General features: G+C 43.7%; 1 protein-coding gene across 2 annotated transcripts in view; it reads right to left on the bottom strand.

Moving 5' to 3' along the window:
- Nucleotides 1-26,933, bottom strand: part of sh3pxd2aa (SH3 and PX domains 2Aa) — an 822,856-nt gene that overhangs the window by 719,842 nt on the left and 76,081 nt on the right. For both annotated transcript variants that reach the window (XM_068053246.1, XM_068053247.1), the window contains exon 2: nt 3,887-3,967. In XM_068053246.1, coding sequence (XP_067909347.1) covers nt 3,887-3,967 — 81 coding nt within the window. The remainder of the gene's footprint in view (nt 1-3,886; nt 3,968-26,933) is intronic.

The raw sequence follows: 26,933 nt of genomic DNA, 5'->3' as shown, positions 1-26,933 counted from the left end.
CCTTTTATGTGGCACCTTGTCAAATGCCTTCTGGAAATCCAAGTACAGTATGTCAACAGGCTCCCTTTTATCCCCAGCGCATGTTACTCCTTAAAACAACTCCAATAAATTGATTAAACATGATTCCCCTTTCACAAAACCATGCTGACTATTCCCGATCACCTTGAGTTTTTCTAAGTGCCCAGCTATAGCCTCCTTAATGATTGATTCTAACACCTTCCCCATGACAGACATCAAGCTAACAGGCCTATAGTTACCTGTTTTCTGTCTCCCCCACACCCCCCCCCCCACCCACTTCTTGAATAGAGGGGTTATATTTGCTACTTTCCAGCCTGATGGAACCTTTCCAGAATCCAGTGAATTTTGAAAAATTAACACCACGCATCTACTATCTCATTAGCCATCTCTTAAGACCCTAGGATAAAGACCATCAGGCCCCGGGTACTCGTCAGCCTGCAGCTCCAGTTTGCTCAGTACCATTTCCCTCATGATTGTAATTTCAGCAAGTTCCTCTCCTCCTTCCACCTCCTGATTTACAGCTATTATTGGAATGTTTTTTGTTTCCTCTATAGTGAAGACAGAAGCAAAATATTTGTTCATTTCATCCACCATTTCCTTATTATCTATTAACTCCCCATTCTCACTCTCTAGAGGACCAACACTCACTTTACTTACTCTTTTCCTTTTCAAATATCCGTTTTTACATTTCTAACTAGCTTCCTCTCATACTCTAATTTCTTTCTCCTGATTAACCTTTTAGTCATTCTCTGCTGCTCTTTATATTACATAGCATTCACACACAGAAACAGACCGTTCTGACCAACCAGTCCATTCCTATGTTAATGCTCCACAAGAGCCTCTTCCCACCCTTCATCTAACTCCATCAACATAACTTTCTATTCCTTTCTCCCTCACGTGCTTACCTAGCTTCCCCTTAAATGCATCTATGCTATTCACCTCACCCACTCCTTGAGGTAGTGAGTTCCACATTCTAGCAATCTCCAAGTCATGTTCATTTCACGCAATCATAGACGCACAGATAAACCTTCACAATTTTTCAATTTAGTTGTAGCACCAAGAATCATTAATTCCCCTTAACCCAGTGTCATACAATAGATATATATGCAACACCATTAATCCTTGTACCTCCACTGCTCTTGTGTACACACAATTAACTCCTAGGTCTGTGTTGCATAGCTCTGGCTAAAGATACACAGCAGCTCTGAATCTTTGCAATCCTGTAAGGCCCCTCAGATCAATAGAAGCTTTGAGTTCAGTTTCTTTCCCTTCCAAATCATTTCCTGTTAGCACAGTACCTGCTTTTTCTCTCTACCACATCATTGGAACTGGAAAGGTTACTTTTCAGCTCTATCATCTGTCCAGCAGCTTCCAATACACAATGTGGCACATCATCTGGTTAAATTTTCATTATCTATGGATCCTAATTTTAATCGGAAATAAAGGGTGAAAAACATCGTTCTAAGCTTATTGTTCTTAGTTTTTTTTTAAAAACTGCTCTGACACATAAAAGGCTGAGCATTTAACATACACAACTGGACTAATAGTTAAGATTTAGCCACTGGTTAAAATAAACCTAAACTCTGCTAAACTTTATTGATCTAAAGAGTCAGAGGCAATTCTCACTGCATCCAGTTTCTGGAGGTCCATAGCCAAACTAGTTAATTGCACTTAAAGTAGTAGTACACCCATTGAGGGATTTCAAATATAACCAGCTCTAAATTTGACTACTGGGAACACCAGCATAGTCGATTGCATATCAGTGTTATAAGATTGTTAGTTTTGTATTAACCTCTAATAAATTCAATATTCACCAGTCACAACATCTATTTTTGATATTTGTTTTCTCAAACTCCATTTCGGACATTCCATGAACAAGTCCTGAACACATCATATCCTGCAATCACTCCTTCAACATAATCAGTGCCACGGAGCAAGATTGGAAACATTGAAGCCAACTAACATTTGAAGGCTGTAAAGGACTAGGAAAAATTAGATGTACCGAGCTTTTCTGTGTAAACTTTCACTTTCAGTCCCAGAAATTGGCGATGAATCTAGTTCCAAACGTGGCACTAGGAACAGTTCTCAATTCAAACTTTCGGCAGAATTGAATATTTCTCTCGAATATGGTTGAGAGTGATAGCAGCTGCATTGTGCAAAAGAATCAACATGCTCATCAAGACACTGAGGTAGCATGGGATTCTGGTTTAATTTACCCTTTCAAAAATAAGATGGCTACATGTATTTTTGGGAATAGAACCGGACATTAGAGGGCTAGGTGTAGAATGTTTTCATCAAACACTTCTCATACATAAACAATTGCCGTCTTGCTGGGGAACTTTCTCTGTTGACAACAGTCTAGTATTGAAGGGTGGAGCTGTAAAACTCCATACATACATTTCTGTGGTGTTTTACTGTTATTAACTTTGATAATTACAGCATATTTACACAAAACTTTACGTTGAGATTAGATAAATTAGATGGAATCCATAATACAGCAGATTGAATGTGTATAGTCTGTGGAAGGGGCATATTTAAAATAACTTGTTCTTATTCCATGCGTTATAAAAAAATGCAAAAGCAAAATACTGCAGATGCTGGAAATCTGAAATAAAAACAAGAAATGCTGGAAATACTCAGCAGGTCTGGCAGCATCTGTGGAGAGAGAAGCAGAATTAACGTTTCAGGTCAGTGACCCTTCATCAGAATTCAATTTTAACATTTTTTTTTATAAAGTGTGTCTCGACCACAAGATAATTTTGGATCAAGGAGGCTAGTCATCCCATCTCAATTCATCAATCCAGAACGATTTCAGGGTCTTCTATTGTTCGTTCTTAAATGATTTCAATGTTTGTGGTTGCACTGCTTGGAGTCCGTTCCATGTGACGAATTCTTCCTAGAAGTCCTGAACTTGCCTTTTATTAATTTAAATCTACGGTCCCTTACCCTACATCTTGCAGTTTAATAAAGCAATTTCTAGATTTATTTTTTTTACCAATCTTCTATCCAATCAATAAGATCATCTCTTCAATATTTCCTTTCATGGATGATTAGATTTTTCAGTTGCTTTCTCCAGTCTGTCCTCATATCTGAAACCTTTAAGACTGGGATTCAGTCTTATTACTCTTCTCTCCCGCTGGCATTTGAATGTCTCCCGTCTCTCAGTGATCAGAACTGGACAAAGTACTCAAGGTGTGATCTGACCAGAGCACTATACAGTTTGATCACAGCTTCCTCCGACTTGTCCTCCACTGTTTTATTCTGCATCTTAGCATTCTATTGGCCTTGTTGATTGCTGCTCTGTTGGGCATGTTGACTGCCAAGCATACAGAGATGGTCATCTTCATCATTAGCTATTTCTTCCCAATGTGTAGTGCTTTATATTTGTCTGTATTTAATTTCATCGGTCATTGTTCTGGCCATCTACTCATTTGGAATTTCTGAACTGAATCTTCCAATTCACCTGATTCATCGAGTTTCGCGTCATCTGCAAATTTGACTAATACAAGCTGTGCATTACAGGAGCCCATTCAATATCAAAAAGAACGAAATCACCATCCTAACTCAATGACCTCAAATCTAGCTTCATTCTGCCTGTTAGAGAAAAATGCCCACACTTTTATACATATATTCCAGCATGGACTCAATGAGCCGAATGGCTTCCTTCTATGCTGTGAATGACTATGAATCCTAATATAGTTAAGTGCATTAATTATACATAGATCACCTCTTTAAAGATAGTTGAGAAACAGTTTGTAATTTATGACCTCCATAAAAACATAGATCTGAAGAGTGGCCACGGTCAGTCTCAGAGTTGCCTGCAACTCTCCATTAGTTAGGAGTCAATCAGAATGAAACAGAACATTACCTGGAGGTCGAAAAACTTGCTATAACGTCTGTAGATGATATTTGACGTGTTATCTGACCAGTTCACGTGAATAACATAAACCTGTATAAAGAAAGAAAGATATTCTTAAAACAAATATAAGTGTATTTCTTCTTGTACACAGTTCTACAATAACCTGGGAATACCTATTCACAGAACATTTTAATATACAGCACACAAATTCATTGTTTGAACTATCTCAAGCATCAGTAGCTCCTCACCATTACCCACCAATAAGAGCAATCTCTGCAGAATCGACTTTACTCTTCCACCTAAACTAGACAGTAGAGATGTTGAAAGTATGAAACAAAAGGCCATCATTTTCAGCCTTGAAAAGTGCCCAGTCTACCTCAGATTACCCTGGAAGGGTAATGTATCCCAAAAATTTGAGCAACTGGCAAAGCTAGCTGTTTCACGCTGCTACTATGCAGTAGCAACACATGTGGTGTTCGCCACTAACAGGATGCTGCTGTCAAGCCAGAAAGACGCTCTGCCTATCACAAAAATGAGTAATGATATATGAATTCCAATGCCAGTGTGATGCTAGTTGCACTCAGTGCTGCTGGAGGGCACAGAGTGTGAAGGGAGTTTGGTAAGGAGGGGAACTATAAATTAAGAAAAAAAATACATTTGACTACACTGAGAGTTGCTTTGAGTGCAGAGTGTGTAAAGTGGGAGTTTGGTCCGTGAGGGAAGGGCTCTTTTCTTTCTTCTGCCTTTTTTCAGCCTCCAATAGCTGCCTTTCTCTTCGGTACAGGGGAAGAAGCTGATTGGTGAGTAACTGGTAAGTTATTCTCCTTCTCGTTGTAATAAAAAGTTTTTAAAGTTACAGTATGGCAGGTCAGCTCAGCCAAGTGGAATGTACGTCCTGCTGTATGTGGGAAGTCATGGATGCATCACGTGTCAGAGATGAACTCATCTGCAGGAAGTGTCAGTGGCTGCAGAAGCTTGAGCTCCAGGTTTCGGAAATTGAGCAACGGCTGGAGTCACTGTTGGGCATCCATCAGGCAGAGGACTATGTGGATAGCACGTTTAGGGAGGTGGTCACACCGCAGGTTAGGAGCATGCAGGCAGAGGGAGAATGGTTGACCACCAGGCAATCTACGAGAACCAGTCAGGCAGTGCAGGAGTCCCCTGAATCTATCTTGCTTGCTAATCGGTTTTCCATTTTGGATACTGGTGTGAGTGATGGTTCCTCAGGGGAGTGCTCCAGAGCAAAGTCTGCTGCACCATGGGTGGAACAGCTACACAGGAGGGGACGAAGAAGAGTGGAAGAGCAACAGTGATAGGGGATCCGATAGTCAAGGGATCAGACAGGTGTTTCTGCAGCAGTAAACATAACTCCAGGATGGTGTGTTGCCTCCCTGGTGCCAGGGTCAAGGAGGTCACGGATATCCTTCTGGGGTAGGGTGACCAGCAGATGTCGTAGTATTCATTGGTTCCAATGACATAGGTAGGAAGAGGGATGAGATCCTGAAAGCAGAGTTTAGGGAGTTAGGAAAGAAATTAAAAAGCAGGACTTCAACAGCAGTAATCTCAGGATTCCTCCCAGAGCGATCAATCGATTGATCGAAGCACTGGTGTAAGAGGAAGGGAATCAGATTTCTGAGGCATTGGGACCGGATCTGGAGCAGGTGGGACCTCAGTTATACAGCACAGAAACAGGCCCTTTGGCCCATCGTGTCTGTGCCGGCCATCAAGCACCTAACTATTCTAAACCCATTTTCCAGCACTTGGTCCGTAGCCTTGAATGCTATGGCGTTTCAAGTGCTCATCAAAATACTTCTTAAATGTTGAGGGTTCCTGCCTCTACCACCTCTTCAGGTAGTGCGTTCCAGATTCTAACCACCCTCTGTGCGAAAAAAATTTTCCTCAAATCCCCTCACCTTAAATCTATGCCCCCGCCGCTAAGGGAAAAAGTTTCTTATCTAACCTATCAATGCCCCTCATAATTTTGTATACCTCAATCATGTCCCCCCTCAGCCTTCTCTGCTCGAAGGAAAACAACCCTAGCTTTTTCAGTCTCTCTTCACAGCTGAAATGCTCCAGCCCAGGCAACATCCTGGTGAATCTCCTCTGCACCCTCTCCAGTGCAATCACATCCTTCCTATAGTGTGGTGCCCTGAACTGTACACAGTACTCCAGCTGTGGCCTAGTGTTTTATACAGCTCCATTATAACCTCCCTGCTCTTATATTCCATGCCTCAGCAAAAGACAAAAAGTAAAAGGCAGTGGAGTTGCATTGCTGGTTAAGGAGGAAATTAATGCAATAGTGAGGAAGGATATTAGCTCTGACTATGTGGAATCTGTTTGGGTAGAGCTGAGAAACATTAAAAGGACAAAAAACGTTAGTGAGGGTTGCATATAGACCCCCAAACTGTAGTGGTGATGCTGGGAATGGCATTAAACAGAAAATTAGAGACACATGCGATAAAGGAACATCTGTAATTTTGGGTGTTTAATCTGCATATAGATTGGGCAAATCAAATTAGTCACAATACTGTAGAGGAGGAATTCATGGAGTGTATATGGGATGGTTTTCTGGACCAATACATTGAGGAACCAACTAGAGAACAGGCCATCCTAGACTGAGTATTGACTAATGAGAGAGGAATAATTGACTATCTAGTTGTGCGAGACCCCTTGGGGATGAGTGACCATAATATGATAGAATTCTTCAAGATGGAGTGACGTAGTTGATTCTGACACTAGGGTCCTGAATATTAATAAAGGAAACTACGAAGGTATGAAGTGCAAGTTGGCTATGATGGATTGGGAAATGTTACTTAAAGGGATGATGGTAGATAGGCAATGGCAAACATTCAAAGAGCGCATGGACGAACTGCAACAATTGTTTATTCCTATCTGGTGCAAAAGTAAAACAGGAAAGGCAGCCAAACCATGGCTTACAAGGGAAATTAGAGATAGCATAAGATCCAAGGAAGAGGCATACAAATTCGCCAGAAAAAACAACAGACCTGAGGATTGGGAGCAGTTTCGAATTCAGCAAAGGAGGACCAAGGGATTGATTAAGAAGGGGAAAATAGAGTACGAGAGTAAGCTTGCGGGGAACATAAAAACTGACTGTAAAAGTTTCTATAGGTATGTGAAGAGAAAAAGATTGGTGAAAACAAATGCAAGTCCCTTACAGTCAGAAACAGGGGAATTTATTATGGGGAACAAAGAAATGGCTGACCAACAAAAATATTATACCAGAAATGTTGGGGAACACAGGGTTTAGTGAGAGGGAAGAACTGAAGGAAATTATTAGTAGAGAAATGGTGTTGGGGAAATTGATGGGATTGAAGGCCAATAAATCCCCAGGGCCTTATAATCTATATCCCAGAGTACTTAAGGAAGTGGCCCTAGAAATAGTGGATGCATTAGTGGTCATCTTCCAAGATTCTATAGACTCTGGAACAGTTCCTACAGATTGGAGGGTAGCTAATGTAATCCCACTATTTAAAAAGGGAGGTAGAGAGAAAACAGGGAATTATAGACCGGTTAGCCTGACGTCGGTTGTGGGGAAAATTCTAGAGTCCATATTTATGGGCGGCACAGTGCTTAGCACCGCAATGACCTGGGTTCAGTTCTGGGTATTGCCTGTGCGGAGTTTGCAAGTTCTCCGTGACCACGTGGGTTTCCGCCGGGTGCTCCGGTTTCCTCCCACAGCCAAAGACTTGCAGGTTGATAGATAAATTGGCCATTGTAAATTGCCCCTAGTGTAGGTAGGCGGTAGGAGAATGGTGGGGATGTGGTAGGGAATATGGGATCAATGTAGAATTAGTATAAATGGGTGGTTGTTGGTCAGCACAGACTCGGTGGGCCGAAGGGCCTGTTTCAGTGCTGTATCTCAATAAATTATCAACGATTTTAAAGCAGAGCACTTGGAGAACAGTGGTATAATCGGACATGGTTAGCATGGATTTACGAAAGGGAAATCATGCTTGACAAATCTACTAGAATTCTTCAAGGATATAACTAGTCGAGCTGATGAAGGGGAGCTGGATGTGGTTTATTTGGACTTTCAGAAGACTTTCGACAAAGTCCCACATAAGAGATTAGTGTGTAAAATTAAAGCACATGGGATTGGGGGTAGTGTATTGCGATGGATAGAAAATTGTTTGGCAGACAGGAAACAAAGAGTAGGAATAAACGGGTCTTTTTCCGAATGGCAGGCAGTGACTAGTGGGGTACTGCAGAGATCGGTGCAAGGACCCCAGCTATTCACAATATATATATTAATGATTTAGATGAGGGAACTAAATGTAATATCTCCAAATTTGCAGATGACAGAACTGGGTGGGAGGGTGAGTTGCGAGGATGCAGGGAGGCTTTAGGGTGATTTGAACAAGTTAAGTGAGTGGGCAAATGCATGGCAGATGCAGTATAATGTGGATAAATGTGAGGTTATCCACTTTGGTAGCAAAAACAGGAAGGCAGATTATCTGAATGGCTATAAACTGAGAGAGGGGAATATGCAGCGAGACCTGGATGTTTTCGTACAGCAGTCGCTGAAGGTAAGCATGCAGGTGCAACGGGCAGTAAAAAAGGCAAATGGTATGTTAGCCTTCATAGCAAGAGGATTCGAGTATAGGAGCAGGGATGCCTTGCTGCAATTATACAGGGCCTTGGTGAGGCCACACCTGGAATATTGTGTGCAGTTTTGGGTTCCTTATCTGAGGAAGGATGTTCTTGCTATAGAGGGAGTGCATTGAAGGTTTACCAGACTGATTCCTGGGATGGCGGGACTGGCATATGAGGAGCGATTGAGTCGGTTAGGATTATATTAGCTGGAGTTCAGAAGAGTGAGGGGGGATCTCATAGAAACCTATAAAATTCTAACAGGACTCGACAGGGTAGGTGGAAGAAGGATGTTCCCGATGGTGGGGGAGTCCAGAACCAGGGATCATAGTCTAAGGATACGGGGTAAACCTTTCAGGACTGAGATGAGGAGAAATTTCTTCACCCGGAGAGTGGTGAGCCTGTGGAATTTGCTACCACAGAAAGCAGTTGAGGCCAAAACATTGTATATTTTCAAGGAGGAGATAAATACAGCTCTTGGGGCGAAAGGGATCAAAGGATATGGGGGGAAAGCAGGAACAGGTTACTGAGTTGGATGAACAGCCATGATCAAAATGAATGGTGGAGCAGGCGCGAAGGGCCGAATGGTCTACACCTGCTCCTATTTTCTATGTTCCTATATTAATCAAGGCAAGTATCCCATATGCCTTCCTAACCACCTGATCTACTTATGCAGCTGCCTTCAGTGATCTACGGCCAAGTACACCCTCGGACCCTCTGTACTTCCTGGAGTCCTACCATCCATTGTTTATTCCCTTGCCTTGTTAGTCCTCCCAAAATGCATCACCTCACACTTCAGGATTAAATTTCATTTGCCACTGCTCCACCCATCTTATCAGCCCATCTATATCGTCCTGTAATCTAAGGATTTCCTCCTCACTATTTACAACACCACCAATTTTCGTGTCATCTGCGAACTTATTGATCATACCTCCTATATTCACGGCTACATCATTAATGTACACTACAAACAACAAGGGTCCCAGCACCTATCTCTGTGGTATACCACTGGTCACAGGCTTCCACTCGCAAAAACAACCCCCGAACATCACCCTCTGCCTTCTGCCACTAAGCCAATTTTGGATCCAATTTGCCCTGGAACCCATGGACTCTTACATTCTTAACCAATCTCCCATGCGGGACCTGATCAAAAGCCTTACTGAAGGCCTTGTAGACTACATCAACAGCTTTATCCTCATCTACACACTGCCTTGTAAAGTTCAATCAAGTTAGTTCGACACAATCTCCCCCTAACAAAGCCATGCTGACTATCCCTGATTAATTCCTGCCTCTCCAAGTGGAGATTAATCCTGTCCCTCAGAACTTTTTCCATCGTTTCCCTGCCACTGATGTTAGACTCACCGGCCCGCAACTACCTGGTTTATCCCTGCTACCCTTCTTAAATAATGGTACCACATTCGCAGTCCTCTAGTACCTCTCCTGTGGCAAGAGAAGAATGAAAATTTGTGTCAGAGCCCCTGCTATCTCCTCCCTTGCCTCACATAACAGCCTGTACAAGATGGTCGGGCTACACCTTAACAGGACTGGAACCAACATTCTCGCAGGGAGATTTGCTAGTGCTGCTGGGAGGGTTTAAACTAGCTTGTCAAGGGGATGGGAGCCTGAGGGGTAGCTCAAATTGGAAGGAAGTAAAGCTGGTAGCAGGAAGTAGAAAAGGAGCAAGTGACATTAGAAGGCAGACGAAACAAAGGCGAGCATCAACTAGGTTTAGAATGCAGAATAATGTCAAGACGACAAGGTTAAGGGCACTCTACCTGAATGCACGCAGCAGTCGCAACAAGGTGGATGACTTAAAGGCCCAAATAGAGGTAAATGATCTAATTGCCATTAAGGAAACGTGGCTACAGGGTGACCAGGACTGGGAACTGAATATTCAAGGATATTCGACATTTAGGAAGGACAGGCAAAAAGGAAAAAGGGGTGGTGCTGCACTGATAATGAGGGATGGGATCAGTACATTAGTATGGGACGATCTCAGATCAGAAAAACAAGATGCGAAATCTGTTTGGGTGGAGCTAAGAAGCAGCAATGGGTAGCAAACATTGGTAGGAGTTGTTTATAGACCACAAAACAGTAGTGGGTAGTGTGGGGCATGGCATAAATCAGGAGATTAGAGAAGCATGTGGCATGGGTAATCATGGGTGACCTCAATCTGCAAATAGACTGGATAAACCTAACGAGCACTAATGTTTTGGAGGATGAGTTTCTGGAGTGTGTTAGGGATGGTTTTCTAGAGCAATATGTTGAGGAACCGACTAGAGAACGGGCTATTTTAGATCTAGTATTATGTGATGAGAAAGGGCTAATTAATAATCTTTTTGTAAAAACCTTTAGGGACGAGTGACCATAATATGACTGAATTTTACATTATGTTTGAAAGTGAGGTAGTTCAATCTGAAGCCAGAATTTAAATTTGAACGAAGGAAATTATGAAGTTATGAGGGACAAGTTGGCTGAGATGGATTGGAAAAATACATTAAAAGGTATGACAGTACATAGGCAATGGATAGTCTTTAAAGAAATATTACATATTTCGGCACAGTGGCAAGCACCGCAGCCTCAGCTCCAGCGACCCGGGTTCAGTTCTGGGTACTGCCTGTGCGGAGTTTGTAAGTTCTCCCTGTGACCGCGTGGGTTTCCGCTGGGTGCTCCGGTTTCCTCCCACAGCCAAAGACTTGCAGGTTGATAGGTAAATTGGCCATTGTAAATTGCCCCTAGTGTAGGTAGGTGGTAGGAGAATGGTGGGGATGTGGTCAGGAATATGGGATTAATGTAGGATTAGTATAAATGGGTGGTTGTTGGTCAGCACAGACTCAGTGGGCTGAAGGGCCTGTTTCAGTGCTGTATCTCTCTACGACTCCATAATTTACAGCAACTATACATTCCTGGAAGGCACAAAAGCCCCAAAACTAAAGGCACTCAACCGTGGATAACAAAGGAAGTTAAGAATTGTATAAGATTAAAAGAAAAGGCCTATAAAGTTGCCAGAAATAGTAGTAAACCTGACAATTGGGAGGACTTTAGAATACAGCAAAGGAGGACAAAGAAACTGATAAAGAAAGGGAGAATAGAATATGAATGTAAGCTAGCAAAAAACAAAAATAGCTTCTAAAGGTACGTAAAAAGGAAACGTTTGGCTAAGTCAAATGCGGGTCCAATCCAGGCAGAGTCAGCAGAATTTATCATGGGGAATAGAGAAATGGCAGAGAAGCTAAGTGATTACTTTGTGTCTGTCTTTGCTGAGGAAGGTACAAAAAATCTACCAGAATTAGAGATCCAAGGGATTAGGGAGAATGATGAGTTGAAGGATATTAGTATTAGTAAGAAAGTTGTATTGGAGAAATTAATGGGGTTGAAGGTTGATATTCTACCTGAGATTCTACATCCCAGAGTGTTGAAAGAGGTAGCTATGGAGATAGTGGATGCATTGGTGATCATCTTCCAAAATTCTGTAGATTCTGGAATGGTTTCTGCAGATTGGAAAGTAGCAAATGTCGCCCCACTATTTAAGAAGGGAGGGAGAGAAAACAGGGAATTACAGACCTGTTAGCCTTATATCAATCATTGGAAAATGTTAGAATCTACTCTATAGGATGTGATAAATGGACACTTGGATAATAATGATCTGACTGGGCATAGTCAATATGGATTTATGAATGGGAAATCATGTTTGACAAACCTGTTAAGAGTTTTTTGAGGTCTTTTTTATTCATTCATGGGATGTGGGCGTCGCTGACTAGGCAACATTTATTGCCAGTCCCTAATTGCCCTTGAGAAGGTGGTGGTGAGCTGCCTTCTTGAACTGCTGCAGTCCATGTGAATGTTACTAACAGAATTGATAAAGGGAAGTCAGTGGACGTAGTATTCTTGTATTTTCATAAGGCCTTTGATTTGGTCCCCCACAAGAGGTTGGTAAGCAAAATTAAAGCACATGGGATAGGAGGTAATATACTGGCATGGATTAAGGATTGGTTAACAGGCAGAAAACAGAGAGTGGGATAAACGGGTCATTCTCGCATTGGCAGACTGTAATTAGTCGGGTACTGCAAGGATCAGTACTTGGCCCCAGCTGTTCACAACATATATCAATGATGTTGATGTGGAGACCAAATGCAATATTTCCAAGTTTGCAGATGACACAAAACAAGGTGGAAAGGTGTTGTGAGAAAGATGCAAAGCAGCTTCAAGGGAATTTGGACCGACTTAGTGAGTGGGCAAGAAGATGGCAGATGGAATATAATGCAGAAAAATGTGAGGTTATCCACTTTGTTAGGAGGAACAGATGTGTAGAGTATTTCTTAAATAGTAAGAGATTAGAAAGTGATGATGTCCAAAGGGACCTGGGTGTCCTCGTCAATAAGTCACTGAAAACTAACCTGCAGGTGCAGCAAGCAATTAAGGCTAATAATGTTAGTCTTTATCACAAGAGGATTTGAGTACAGGAGTAGTGAAGTCTTGCTTCAATTGTATAGAACCTTGGTTAGACCGCACCTGGGGTAGTGCGCGCAGTTTTGGTCCCCTTACCTTAGGAAGGATATTATTGCCATAGAGGGAGTGCAACGAAGGTTCACCAGACTTGTTCCTGGGATGGCAGGTCTGTCCTATGAAGAGAGATTGGGGAAACTGGGCCTGTATTCTCTACAGGATGTAGAAGCTTTGGAAAGGGTGCAGAGGAGATTTACTAGGATGTTGCCTGGTATGGAGGGAAGGTCTTACGAGGAAGGGCTGAGTGACTTGTGGTTGTTTTCGTTAGAGAGAAGGAGGAGGAGAGGTGACTTAATAGAGACATATAAGATAATCAGAGGGTTAGATAGGGTGGATAGAGAGAGTCTTTTTCCTCGGATGGTGATGGCAAACACGAGGGGACATAGCTTTAAGTTGAGGGGTGATAGATATAGGACAGATGTTAGAGGTAGTTTCTTTACTCAGAGAGTAGTAGGGGCATGGAACGCCCTGCCTGCAACAGTAGCAGACTCGCCAACTTTAAGGGCATTTAAGTGGTCATTGGATAGACATATGGATGAAAATGGAATAGTGTAGGTCAGATGGTTTCACAGGTCGGCGCAACATCGAGGGCCGAAGGGCCTGTACTGCGCTGTAATGTTCTAATGTTCTAATGTTCTAATGAATGAGAAGTGATCTAACTGAAACCTACAAAATAGTTAAAGGGATCAGACAGGGTAGATGCTGCCCCTGGTTGAGGAGTCCAGAACCAGGGGACATAATTTCAAAATAAGAGGAAGCCACTTAGGACAGAGATGTGAAGAAATTTCTTTACTCAGAGGATTGTGAACCTTTGGAATTATCTACCCCAGAGGGCAGTGGAAGCTCAGTCATTGAGTATGTTTAAAGCAGAGATTGACTGTTTCTAAATACCAATGACATATGGGGATAGGAGGATGGTATGGGAAAAAGGCATTGAAGTGGGCGATCAGCCATGATCGTATTGATTGGTGGGGCAGGTACGATGGGCTGAATGGCCTACTCCTGCTCCTATGTTCCTCTGTATATAGGCCGTACATGCGAAAGACTGGCGGATCTTATCAAACAACATGTCCCTTCCACTGTTCGCAATGGGCAAAGGTACAGGCCATACCCAACCAGCCCGTGCTTGCAAAACTCAAAACAGTGTCCAACATTAGATGTGATTCCAAGATTGGACAACATTTGCTAAATAATCCAGTGTGCTAAAAATTACGCTGACAACCAATTTAAGATTGTCAGTCAGGCTCAGTGTGGCACATTTGCGCTTACTGGAAGCTACATATATTAATACACAGGCCCCGGTTCTTTGCAGACAGAAAGAACATGTATGCACATTGCGCCTGTTTCAGTTAAACAAAATAAGCGAAAGCCATTCGCTGGTTCATTCCTCAGGGACACGTGACCACGTCAGTGGTAGGGAAATTATTGTAGAGGATTCTTCGGGACAGGATTTACTCCCATTTGGAAACGAGTGGACTTATTAGCGAGAGGCAGCATGGTTTTGTGAAGGGGAGGTAGTGTCTCACTAACTTGATCGAGTTTTTTGAGGAAGTGACGAAGATGATTGATGAAGGAAGGGCAGTGGATGTTGTCTACATGGACTTCAGTAAAGCCTTTGACAAGTTCCCGCATGGCAGACTGGTACAAAAGGTGAAGTCACACGGGATCAGAGGTGAGCTGGCAAGATGGATACAGAACTGGCTCGGTCATAGAAGACAGAGGGTAGCAGTGGAAGGGTGCTTTTCTGAATGGAGGGCTGAGACTAGTGGTGTTCCGCAGGGATCAGTGCTAGGACCTTTGCTGTTTGTAGTATATATAAATGATTGAGGAAAATGTTGCCTGGTCTGGAGGGCATTAGCTACGAGGAGAGGTTGGATAAACTCGGATTGTTTTCACTGGGACGACGGAGGTGGAGGGGCGACATGATAGAGGTTTACAAAGTTATGAGCGGCATGGACAGAGTGGATAGTCAGAAGCTTTTTCCCAGGGTAGGAGAGTCAGTTACTAGGGGACATAGGTTTAAGGTGAGAGGGGCAAAGTTTAGAGGGAATGTGCAAGGAACTTGCTGCCAGGAAAGGTGGTGGAAGCAGGTACGATAGCAACATTTAAGAGGCATCTTGACAAATACATGAATAGGATGGGAATAGAGGGATACGGTCCCCGGAAGTACAGAAGGTTTTAGTTTAGGCAGGCATCATGATCAGCACAGGCTTAGAGGGCTGAATGGCCTGTTCCTGTGCTGTACTGTTCTTTGTTCTCTGGCCCATCACTAGTTTTCGCCACTTTGTATGCCTTAGTTTTTGATCGGATACTCTCCTTGACTGCTTTTGTTAACCACAGGTGGTTCATCCTTCTCAGAGTCCTTCTTTTTGACCGGGATAAATTTTTGCTGAGCATTATGAAATATCTGCTTAAAGGTCTGCCACTGCTCATCCACTGACCTTCCCCTTAGTCTATTTTCCCAGCCTGCTTTAGACAACTCTTTCTTCATACCTCCGTAATTGTCCTTGTTTAAGTTGAGGACACTGGTTTGAGACCAGAGTTGCTCGCCCTCAAACTGAATTTGAAATTCTACCATGTTGTGATTGCTGTACCCTAGAGGATCCTTAACTACAATATCTCTCATTAATCCTACCTCATTACACATTACTAGATCTAAAATAGAAGTGCTGTCCTTCTGATGAGGCTTTAATCAGCGCAACGTTCTGAGAGTATCAAACACGTCCATTGTGTGCTGCCATGGGTTGAAGTTGTTTTTCTGTGATAAATTGAGCAGCACCATCTTTAATTCTGGTAGTTGCCTGAATGTCCCAGACAATGATGTTTCAGTGGAACAGGCAGCATTTGCACATGTGCTTGTACAGCGCCACCTAGTGGTTGCATTGTCAGCAAATGCACCCATATGGAAAACAATTCCTCAAAAACCACACAAACCAGGCCCCTATACACAATCCCAGACCACAAAAACACCAGGGAAATCGTGAACCACAGTAGCCAGCTGCCCGTGCCCCAGAAAGGGAAAGGCCACTAGCAAATTTGCAAGTCCCCTGTTGCTTCCATACCAAGTCAAACTCCTTCTGATAACCAATAAAATTAAAAAGCAAAGAATACTCATGAAATATATTACATAGAAAATTCAGCACAGAAACAGGCCATGCGGCAAGATTGATCTGTATTAGCTCCATGCAAACCTCTTCCCACCCTACTTATTCTATCCCCCATATATATCCTTTCATTCTTTTCTCCCTCGTGTTCTTATCTAGCTTTGCCTTAAGGGAGACTACGTTATTCACTTCAAATACTCCATGTGGTAGAAAGTTCCAGCTTCTAACCACTTTTTGGTAAAAATGTTCCTTGACTTCTTTATTTGATTTTTTTTGGAGGGGATGGTGGGGGCTGCTAGCTGCTATTTATGGCCTCTAGTTTTGGACTCCCCCAAAAGAGGAAACATCTTCTCTACATTTACCCTATCAAACCCCTTCATAATTTTAAAAACCACTATTAGGTCACCCTTCAGCCTTCTCTTTTCTCGAGAAAAGAGCCCCGGGCCGGGATTTTATCTGGCGAAGGTCTCACCGTCCGGAAAAAGCAACGCTGAGAACCCCACATTGCCTCTTCTGTGGAAGGCCCGCTGAATCTTGTGCCAATTAGACACTTAAACGGACAGCGGCGGGCCATCCACGGGATCAAGGACCCTGGCGTCAGAAGTTCAGCCCTCAGAGCTGCCAGCCAGAGGCCAACAGCTCTTTAACAGAGCAGTACCACCACAGAGGCAGTGACTGCAGCCAGAGAAGCACCTACTGGAGGCCCAGGAGCAGCACTGGACCCAAGCCAAAAGGTAGGTTAGCACGGGAGGGATCTCGTGTGAGGGGGGGGCTGTAGGGAGTTCATCACTCCGGAGCCACCAAGCAGCCTGCAGAGTTTACAGTCATGCTACCCATGCAGCAACAGGGCCGCCCACCGCTCGGCTAATAGCAGCAGTGGGACAAGACCCTTAATTGGCCACCATCCCACCCAATTTTATGCTTTCCCAATCACCAAAGCCCCCTACCCCCAAATCTTTCCTGACTGATAACCTCTCAGCTCTGATATCATCCTTGTGAATCTTTTATGCATCTTCTCCAGTGCCTCTATACCCTACTTGTGTGTGCAGTTCTAGGCTGCATAAAAGTACTCAGTATTTTTTTGTTTTAAAAAAGATACAGCACTGAAACAGACCCTTCGGCCCGAGTCTGTGCCAACCAACAACCACCCATTTATACTAACCCTACAGTAATCCCACATTCCCTATCACCTCCCTACACTAGGGGCAATTTACAATGGCCAATTTACCTATCACCTGCAAGTCTTTGGATATGGGAGGAAACCGGAGCACCCGGTGAAATCCCACGCAGACGCAGGGAGAACTTGCAAACTCCGCACAGGCAGTACCCAGAATCGAACCCGGGTCCCTGGAGCTGTGAGGCTGTGGTGCTAACCACTGCGCCACTGTGGTCGGCCAAAGGTTCAATACAAGTTTAATATATAATTCCCCTACTTTTCAATTCTAAACTAAACAAAATAAATTCTACTCCTCTAGAAATGCACCAAAATATTTTCTTTGCACATACGCAGAAAAAATAAACATTTATATAGCAAAATCACAAAAACAGTAGATCATTCAGCCCTTAAAGCTGTTCCAATCAGATTACAGCTGATCTGGATCTCGACTCCATTTACCTACCTTTTAACCATACCTCTTGATTTGAACATACGTACGAACACATGAATGAGAAGCAGGAGTAGGCCACGTGGCCCTTCGAGCCTGCTCCACCATTCAATAAGTTGGTGGCTGAACTAATTACTCCACATTTCCACCTACCCCCGATAACCTTCCAACCCCCTTGCTCATCAAGAATCTATCTACCTGTGCCTTAAAACTATTCAAAGATTCTGCTTCCACCGCCTTTTGAGGAAAAGAATTCCAAAGACTCACGACCCTCAGAGAAAAACATTCTCCTCATCTCGGTCTTAAATGGGTGACCCCTAGTTCAGAGTTATACAGCACAGATCATACCTACAGCCCATCGTGCCAGTTCTAGATTCTTCCACAAGGGGAAACATCCTTTCCACATCCACCCTGTAAAGTCCCCTTAGGATCTTATATGTTTCAATCAAGTCATCTCTTAAATCTTCTAAACTCCAGCGGATACAAGTCTAGCCTGTCCAATCTTTCCTCATAAGACAGCCCACCCATTCCAGGTATTAGTCTGGTAAACCTTCTCTGTACTGCCAACGCATTTACATCCTTCCTTAAATAAGGAAACCAGTACTGTACACAGTACTCCAGATGTGGTCTCACCAATGACCTGTACAGCTGAAGCATAACCTCCCTACTTTTGTATTCAATTCCTCTCGCAATAAACGATAACATTCTATGAGCTTTCCTAATTACGTGCTGTACCTGCATACTAACCTTTTGCGATTAATGCACTAGGACACCCAGATCCCTCTGCATCTCAGAGCTCTGCAATCTCTCACCATTTAGATAATATGTTTCTTTTTTATTCTTCCTACCAAAGTGAACAATTTCCAACTTTCCCTCATTATACTCCATTTGCCAGGTCTTTGACCACTCACTTAACCTATCTATATCCCTTTTGTAGTCTCCTTATGTCCTCTGCACAAGTTACTTTCCTACCTATCTTTGTGTCATCAGCAAATTTAGCAACCATACCTTTGGTGCCTTCATCTAAATCACTTATATAAATTTTAAAAAGTTGAGGCCCCTGCACAGATCCCTTGATACTCTTACCCAAAAAATATCAATCAATCTCAGTCTTGAAAGCTCTGATTGTTTGAGAGCGAGAGATCCACTTTTCCATTACCCTTTGTGTGATAAACTACTTCCTTATTTCACTCCTAAATAAGATTGCACCTCCTTCTTCTGAATTCCCCACCAGAGGAAATAATTGCTCTAATTTTACCCCATCAAAGTCCTTTATCATTTTAAAAGATTCTGATTAGGTGATTCTATCTTCTAAATTCAAGGGAATACAAGCCATGTTTATGCAACCTGTCTTCGACTTAACCCTTTAGTTCCTTTAGCATTCTGGTGGAACTTTGCTGGAGGTTCTCCAAGACTAAGATTTGCTGCCCAAAAGGAAACCAGTGTTCCAGGTGGGGTCTGACCAAGTCACCATATAATTGAATCATTGGGCTGAACTTTCCAGTCCCGTGAATTTGGGTTTGGAGGCCAGGGCGGGGTGGTGGGGGAATAAACGGGGCAAGCTGGGAAAATAGGGGGTAAGTGTTCAGGACCGCTCCTAGATGCCTTCCCACCTTTGGGGGAATTTCCCATGGGCAGGCTGGGAACACAAATCAGCTGCCCACACCACGGAAGCAGGCAGCCAATTAGGCCAATAAAGATCCCACTTGGGGGCTAGTTTCCAAAGGTGATGGCAATTTCCCGTCAGAGTGGTCTTCCTCCAAGCGTGAAGCCCACTAGCTCCTTGAAGGTGGCCTCTCGTTAGAAGGCCAGCAGGCCACCACAGGCTGCATTAAAGTGCTGCAAGGCTCACAGGGGTCCAGGAGCACCTGCAGGTTTTATTCCAGAGTGGTTATACTTAGAGGCTCCTCGCAGTACTCAAACCTCCTTTTATTTCAGCTGAAGGCCTTCATGACGCCTCTATTTTGAGGAGGCCCCTAGGTCTCCCTGGTGGGGTTGCTGGCCAGACATCACTGCGAGATCTCCTATTAGGCCTCCCATTTCCCTGGTCTGCTCGTCATCCTTAACTAGATGGGGCTTATGGAGGTGGCTTCTTAATTGATCACCACTGGGAAGATTGCAGCTGATGTCCTGCCACAGACAATTCTGGGTTCCCAAGCCAGAATGGAGGCTGCTGTCAAGATCACGACCCACTTAGCAAAATTCAGCGCATTACTTTCCCACTTTTGAGGTAAACATCATTAATCTTTGATTACATTTTGTACCTATGCACTCGCTTTTGACGATGGGTACCCAACTCCCTTTATGCCTCTGTTTAATCTGTTTATGCCCCTTTGCAACTTCCTGCATCCTGCTCCCATCTAGACCACTTATGGGCCTCCTAATCTAATGGTGTCTGCAAACTTTAATATAGAACACACTATTCCTTTTTTAAGCAACCAGAAAGACTGTACAATTGGAGGAGAAGTCCAGGTGATGTGTATAGAAATCAAATAGATTACGTGATGGTGAAACGTTTTAGTAACAGTACAGGGTGGATGTAGATAAAATGTTTCACCTGGCTGGTGAGTCTAGAACCAGGGTCATAGTCTCAGAATAAGGGGTTGGCCATTTAAGACTGAAATGAGGAGGAATTTCTTCATTCAGAGGGTGGTGAATCTTTGGAATTTTCACCCCAGAAGGCTGTGGAAGCTCCATCATTGAGCATGTTCAAGACAGAAATCAACAGATATCTGGATACTAATGGCATCAAGGGATATGGGCATAGCACAGGAAAGAGGAGTTGAGGCAGATGATCAGCCATGATCCAAGTAAATGGTGGAGCAGGTTAGACAGGTTGAATGGCCTACTCCTGCTCTTATGTTTCTATGCTCCTATAAAGAACATTCATACATATCCCGGCACGGATATAAATTCAGATCATTGTCTCTGTGGCAAAAATTATGAAACGGGAAATACCAAAAAAGAAAAAGACATGCAACCACTTAGACCTTGACATGCTGAAGCACGAGATCATCAGAGAGACATTCACACTTTAAGTTAAAAAAAAGTATGAACCTCTCAGGATTGAGGAAACAGAACAGAAGTCTCAAAACAAGAAATAGAAATAACAAAAAAACATGAAAGTGTATACAACAGGCTGCAAAGGAAATATTACCAAAACAGAAAAGAGAAAGACAAGGAGTGGATGACAGATGAGATATTAGCAATGATAGAAAGGGAAAAGAAAAGAAACACACCCAAGTATGATGAAATTGAAACAAAGATAAAGAATGCATGTAGGCAGGTTAAAGGGAAATGGTATTAGATGTGTGATGAAGTATTGGAGCTGGAAAGAAATCACAAAATGAAAGTTATGCACCAGAAGGTGAAATCTTTGACAGATAGAAAGAAACGGATAACAGATAGTGGTTGCATAAAAGACAAAAGTTGGTAAAATATTGTTTAAGAGGGACACAGTAGCAAAAAGATGGAAAGAATATACAAGTGAATTGTATGATGATCTAAAATTGAGGAAGTCTTCAAGATACATAGGTTAAAAGAAGGACCAAGCGTTGTAATATCAGAGGTAAAGAATGTTTTGAAATTGATGAGCACAGGAAAAGCTCCAGACATAGATGAAGTAACAAAAGAACATCTAATTCTATTTTCCCAAAGGCTTTTTGAAGTGATAACAGAAATTTGTAGTCAAATATATAACCAAAGGATACATTCCAAGTGACTTGAGACATTATTCATTAAGGTACCTAAGAAGCCTCAAGCAATCGAGTCCAATGGGTTTAGAACTATAAACATAATGAGTCATCTCATTAAAGTAATCAAGAAAATTATAATAGAAAGAAATAACAACACATTTGAAGCAGAAATTGGTGAAACAGTCAGGATTTAGACCTGGAGTAGGAACGAGAGAGGGAATATTTCACCCAAGAACAATCTTTGATAAATATCTAGAAGTAAACAAGAACATTTACATACGCTTTATAGATTATGAAATGTGTTCGATCATGTTCACCAAAAGCTAATAGACACGTTGCTGAAATGTGACATTTAAAGTAAAGATGAGGGATTTATCCAGAGCCTATATTGGGACCAAATAGCAAGCATAAGATGGACAATCAAATCTGTTTGAAGTGGAGTATGACAAAAATAAAAGCAAAATACTGCAGATGCTGGAAATCTGAAATAAAAACAAAAAATGCTGGAAATACTCAGCAGGTCTGGCAGCATCTGTGGAGAGAGAAACAGAGTTAACGTTTCAGGTCAGTGACCCTTCTTCAGAACTGGAGTATGACAAAGCTGTGTACTGTCGCCAAAATTATTCAGTCTGTACACAGAACAAATATTCAGAGAATTAGATGTACTTCTAGGTGCAAACATTGGAGGCAAGAACATAAACTTGTGGTACGCTGACACAGCACTACTTGCAGAATCAGAAGAGACTCCACAAAATATTAAGTAAAATCCAGAAATTTAGAATATGGATTGAGTATGAACACCAAAGACAAAAACAATGGTAGTTTGAAGGAATACATTAGAAGAAACCAGAATGAAGATTGAAGTGGTGTCGTCACACTGGAACAAGTTTTGTCCATTTTGTCTATGGGCGGCACAGTGGCGAGCCTCACAGCTCCAGCGATCCGGGTTCAATTCTGGGAACTGCCTGTGCGGAATTTGCAAGTTCTCCCTGTGACCGCGTGGGTTTCTGCCGGGTGCTTCAGTTTCCTCCCACAGTCAAAGACTTGCAGGTTGATAGGTAAATTGGCCATTGTAAATTGCCCGTAGTTTAGGCAGGTGGTAGGAGAATGGTGGGGACGTGGTAGGGAATATGGGATTAATGTAGGATTAGTATAAATGGGTGGTTGTTGGTCGGCACAGACTCGGTGGGCCGAAGGGCCTGTTTCAGTGCTGTATCTCTTCTCTTCTTTGGGCCTCCTTATCTCGAGAGACAATGGATACGCGCCTGGAGGTGGTCAGTGGTTTGTGAAGCAGCGCCTGGAGTGGCTATAAAGGCCAATTCTGGAGTGACAGGCTCTTCCACAGGTGCTGCAGAGAAATTTGTTTGTTGGGGCTGTTGCACAGTTGGCTCTCCCCTTGCGCCTCTGTCTTTTTTCCTGCCAACTACTAAGTCTCTTCGACTCGCCACAATTTAGCCCTGTCTTTATGGCTGCCCGCCAGCTCTGGCGAATGCTGGCAACTGACTCCCACGACTTGTGATCAATGTCACACGATTTCATGTCGCGTTTGCAGACGTCTTTATAACGGAGACATGGACGGCCGGTGGGTCTGATACCAGTGGCGAGCTCGCTGTACAATGTGTCTTTGGGGATCCTGCCATCTTCCATGCGGCTCACATGGCCAAGCCATCTCAAGCGCCGCTGACTCAGTAGTGTGTATAAGCTGGGGATGTTGGCCGCTTCAAGGACTTCTGTGTTGGAGATATAGTCCTGCCACCTGATGCCAAGTATTCTCCGAAGGCAGCGAAGATGGAATGAATTGAGACGTCACTCTTGGCTGGCATACGTTGTCCAGGCCTCGCTGCCGTAGAGCAAGGTACTGAGGACACAGGCTTAATACACTTGGACTTTTGTGTTCCGTGTCAGTGCGCCATTTTCCCACACTCTCTTGGCCAGTCTGAACATAGCAGTGGAAGCCTTACCCATGCGCTTGTTGATTTCTGCATCTAGAGACAGGTTACTGGTGATAGTTGAGCCTAGGTAGGTGAACTCTTGAACCACTTCCAGAGCGTGTATCTTTCAGTGCTGTATCTCTATGACTATGACTACTTAGGACAAATGATAACAAGATGGTAAATGCGATGCTGAAGTCAGAAGAAGGATAGAGATAGCCAGAAGTAATTTTGTGAAGATGAAGGATGTTAACAAGAAAGCTCAAGCTTTAAACAAGGAAAAAAACTCAGAAGATGTTACATTCTATCCACTTTCCTGTATGCCTCAGAAACCTCGACAATAAGAAAAGATCTGTGGAAGAAAGTAGAGGCCTTTGAAATGGGGATGCTAAGATGTATGCTCAAAATTCTTTATACAGACCATAAGACAAATGAAGAGGTGCTTGAAATTGCAACAGCAAATTAACTCTTAAAAAGTGACATCCAGAAATGAAATTGTCAGTATTTCAGCCATTTAATCAGAGCTGAAAAGCTACAGTGATGTGCACTAGAAGGCAAAGTGGAGCAGAAAAAGGGTTGACCTAGGTGTAGTTGGATGATGGGCATCACAGAACGGTTGCAGACACGCTACAGTGCATGTGTAATGAAGGCACAAGATAGACAAGTATGACAAAATATGACAGCAGATCTCCTGGTCGGAGTAGCTACAAGCAGCAGTAGCATTAGAACATAGAACAGTACAGCACAGTACAGGCCCTTCGGCCCACGATGTTGTGCCGACCCTTTAACCTACTCTAAAATCAAACGACCTACATACCCTTCATTCTACTATCATCCATGTACCTATCCAAGAGTCGCTTAAATGTCCCTAATGTATCTGCTTCTACCACCACCGCTGGCAGTGCATTCCACACACTCACCACTGTGTGTAAAGAACCTACCTCTGACATCCCCCCAAAACCATGGGGAACCTTATCAAAACGCCTTGCTAAAATCGATCTACACCACATCCACTGCTCTTCCTTCAATGTGTTTTGTCACATCCTCAAAGAATTCAATAAGGCTCGTGAGGCATGACCTGCCCCTCACAAAGCCATGCTGACTGTCTCTAATCAAACTATGCTTTTCCAAATAATCATAAATCCTGTCTCTCAGAATCCTCTCCAATAATTTGCCCACTACCGACACAAGACTGACTGGTCTGTAATTCCCAGGGTTATCCCTATTCCCTTTCTTGAACAAGGGAATAACATTTGCCACCCTCCAATCATCTGGTACTACTCCAGTGGACAGTGAGGACGCAAAGATCATCGCCAAAGGCGCAGCAATCTCTTCCCTCGCTTCCCGTAATAACTTTGGGTATATCCCGTCTGGCCCCAGGGACTTATCTATCCTCATGTCTTTCAAAATTTCCAGCGCATCCTCCTTCTTAACATCAACCTGTTCGAACATATCAGCCTGTTTCACGCTGTCCTCACAAACGACAAGGTCCCTCTCACAATGAATACTTTGTTTCAGTATTCACTAAAGGACCTCCCCTACCTCCTCCAACTCCAGGCACAAGTTCCCTCCACTATCCCTGATTGGCCCTACCCTCACTCTGGCCATCCTCTTGTTCCTCACATAAGTGTAGAACGCCTTGGGATTTTCCTTAATCCTACCCGCCAAGACTTTTTCATGTCCCCTTCTCGCTCTCCTCAGTCCATTCTTCAGTTCCTTCCTGGCTACCTTGTAACCCTCGAGAGCCCTGTCTGATCCTTGCTTCCTCAACCTTAAGTAAGCTTCCTTCTTCCTCTTGACTAGCTGTTCCACATCTCTTGTCATCCAAGGTGCCTTCACCCTACCATCCCTTCCTTGCCTCATCGGGACAAACCTATCCAGTAGTCGCAGCAAGTGCTCCCTAAACAACCTCCACATTTCTGTCGTGCATTTCCCCGAGAACATCTGTTCCCAATTTAAGCTCCCCAGTTCCTGCCTAATAGCATTGTAATTCCCCCTCCCCCAATTAAATATTTTCCCATCCCGTCTGCTCCTGTCCCTCTCCATGGCTATAGTAAAGGTCAGGGAGTTGTGATCACTATCACCGAAATGCTCTCCCACCGAGAGATCTGCCACCTGGCCTGGTTCGTTGCCAAGCACCAAATCCAACATAGCCTCCCCTCTAGTCGGCCTATCTACATATTGAGTCAGGAAACCTTCCTGGACACACCTGACAAAATCTGCTCCATCCAAACTATTTGCACTAAGGAGGTTCCAATCAATATTAGGGAAGTTGAAGTCACCCATGACAACAACCCTGTTACTTCTGCACCTTTCCAAAATCTGCCTCCCAATCTGTTCCTCCGTGTCTCTGTTGCTATTGGGGGGTCTATAGAAAACTCCCAATAAAGTGACTGCTCCTTTCCTGTTTCTGACTTCCACCCATACTGACTCAGTAGACAAACCCTCCTCGACGACCTCCCTTTCTGCAGCTGTGATACTATCCCCGATTAGCAATGCCACTCCCCCACCTCTTTTACCTCCCTCCCTATTCCTTTTGAAACATCTAAACCCTGGAACATCCAACATCCATTCCTGCCCCTGTGATATCCAAGTCTCCGTAATGGCCACAACATCGTAGTTCCAAGTACTGATCCATGCTCTAAGTTCATCACCCTTATTCCTGACACTTCTTGCATTAAAATACACACTTCAACCCATCATACTGGCTGCAACTTTGCCCTGTCAACTGTCTAACCTTCCTCAGACTCTCTGCACTCTGTATCTGCCTGTTCAACAGCTACCCCATCCACTGATCCGTAGCTCCGGTTCCCATCCCCCTGCCAAACTAGTTTAAACCCTCCCAAAGAGCTCTAGCAAACCTCCCACCCAGGATGTTGGTGCCCCTCCAGTTCAGATGCAACCCGTCCTTCTTGTACAGGTCCCACCTTCCCCAGAAGGTATCCCAATGATCCACATATCTGAAGCCCTCCCTCCTACACCAGCTCTGTAGCCACGTGTTCAGCTGCACTCGCTCTCTGTTTCTAGCCTCGCTAGCACGTGGCACCGGTATCAATCCTGAGATTACTACTCTGCTCGTCCTGCCTTTTAACTTACAACCCAACTCCCTATATTCGCTTTTCAGGTCCTCATCCCTTTTCCTAGCTATGTCATTGGTACCGATGTGTACCACGACTTCTGGCTGCTCCCCCTCCTCCTTAAGAATCCTGTAGACTCGATCCGAGACATCCCTGACCCTGGCACCCGAGAGGCAACATACCATCCGGGAGTCTCGTTCGCGACCACAGAATCTCCTGTCTGTTCCTCTAACCATTGAATCTCCTATTCTCCCCCCTTCCCTTCTGAGCCACAGAGCCAGGCTCAGTGCCAGAGACCTGGCCGCTGTGGCTTTCCCCTGGTAGGTCGTCCCCCCCAACCGTATCGAAAACGGTATATTTATTATTATTGAGGGGAACGGCCACAGGGGATCCCTGCACTGTGCACCTATTCCCTTCCCCCCCCTGACAGTCACCCAGCTACCTTTATCCTGTAACTTAGGTGTCACTACTTCCCTATAACTGCTCTCCATCACCCCCTCAGCCTCCTGAATGATCCGAAGTTCATCC

This window comes from Heterodontus francisci, chromosome 20 (assembly GCF_036365525.1).
Source record: "Heterodontus francisci isolate sHetFra1 chromosome 20, sHetFra1.hap1, whole genome shotgun sequence".
NCBI classification, from domain to species: Eukaryota; Metazoa; Chordata; class Chondrichthyes; order Heterodontiformes; family Heterodontidae; genus Heterodontus; species Heterodontus francisci.
The sequence above is the reverse complement of the archived record's forward strand: the minus strand, read 5'-3'. Positions and strand labels throughout refer to the sequence as shown.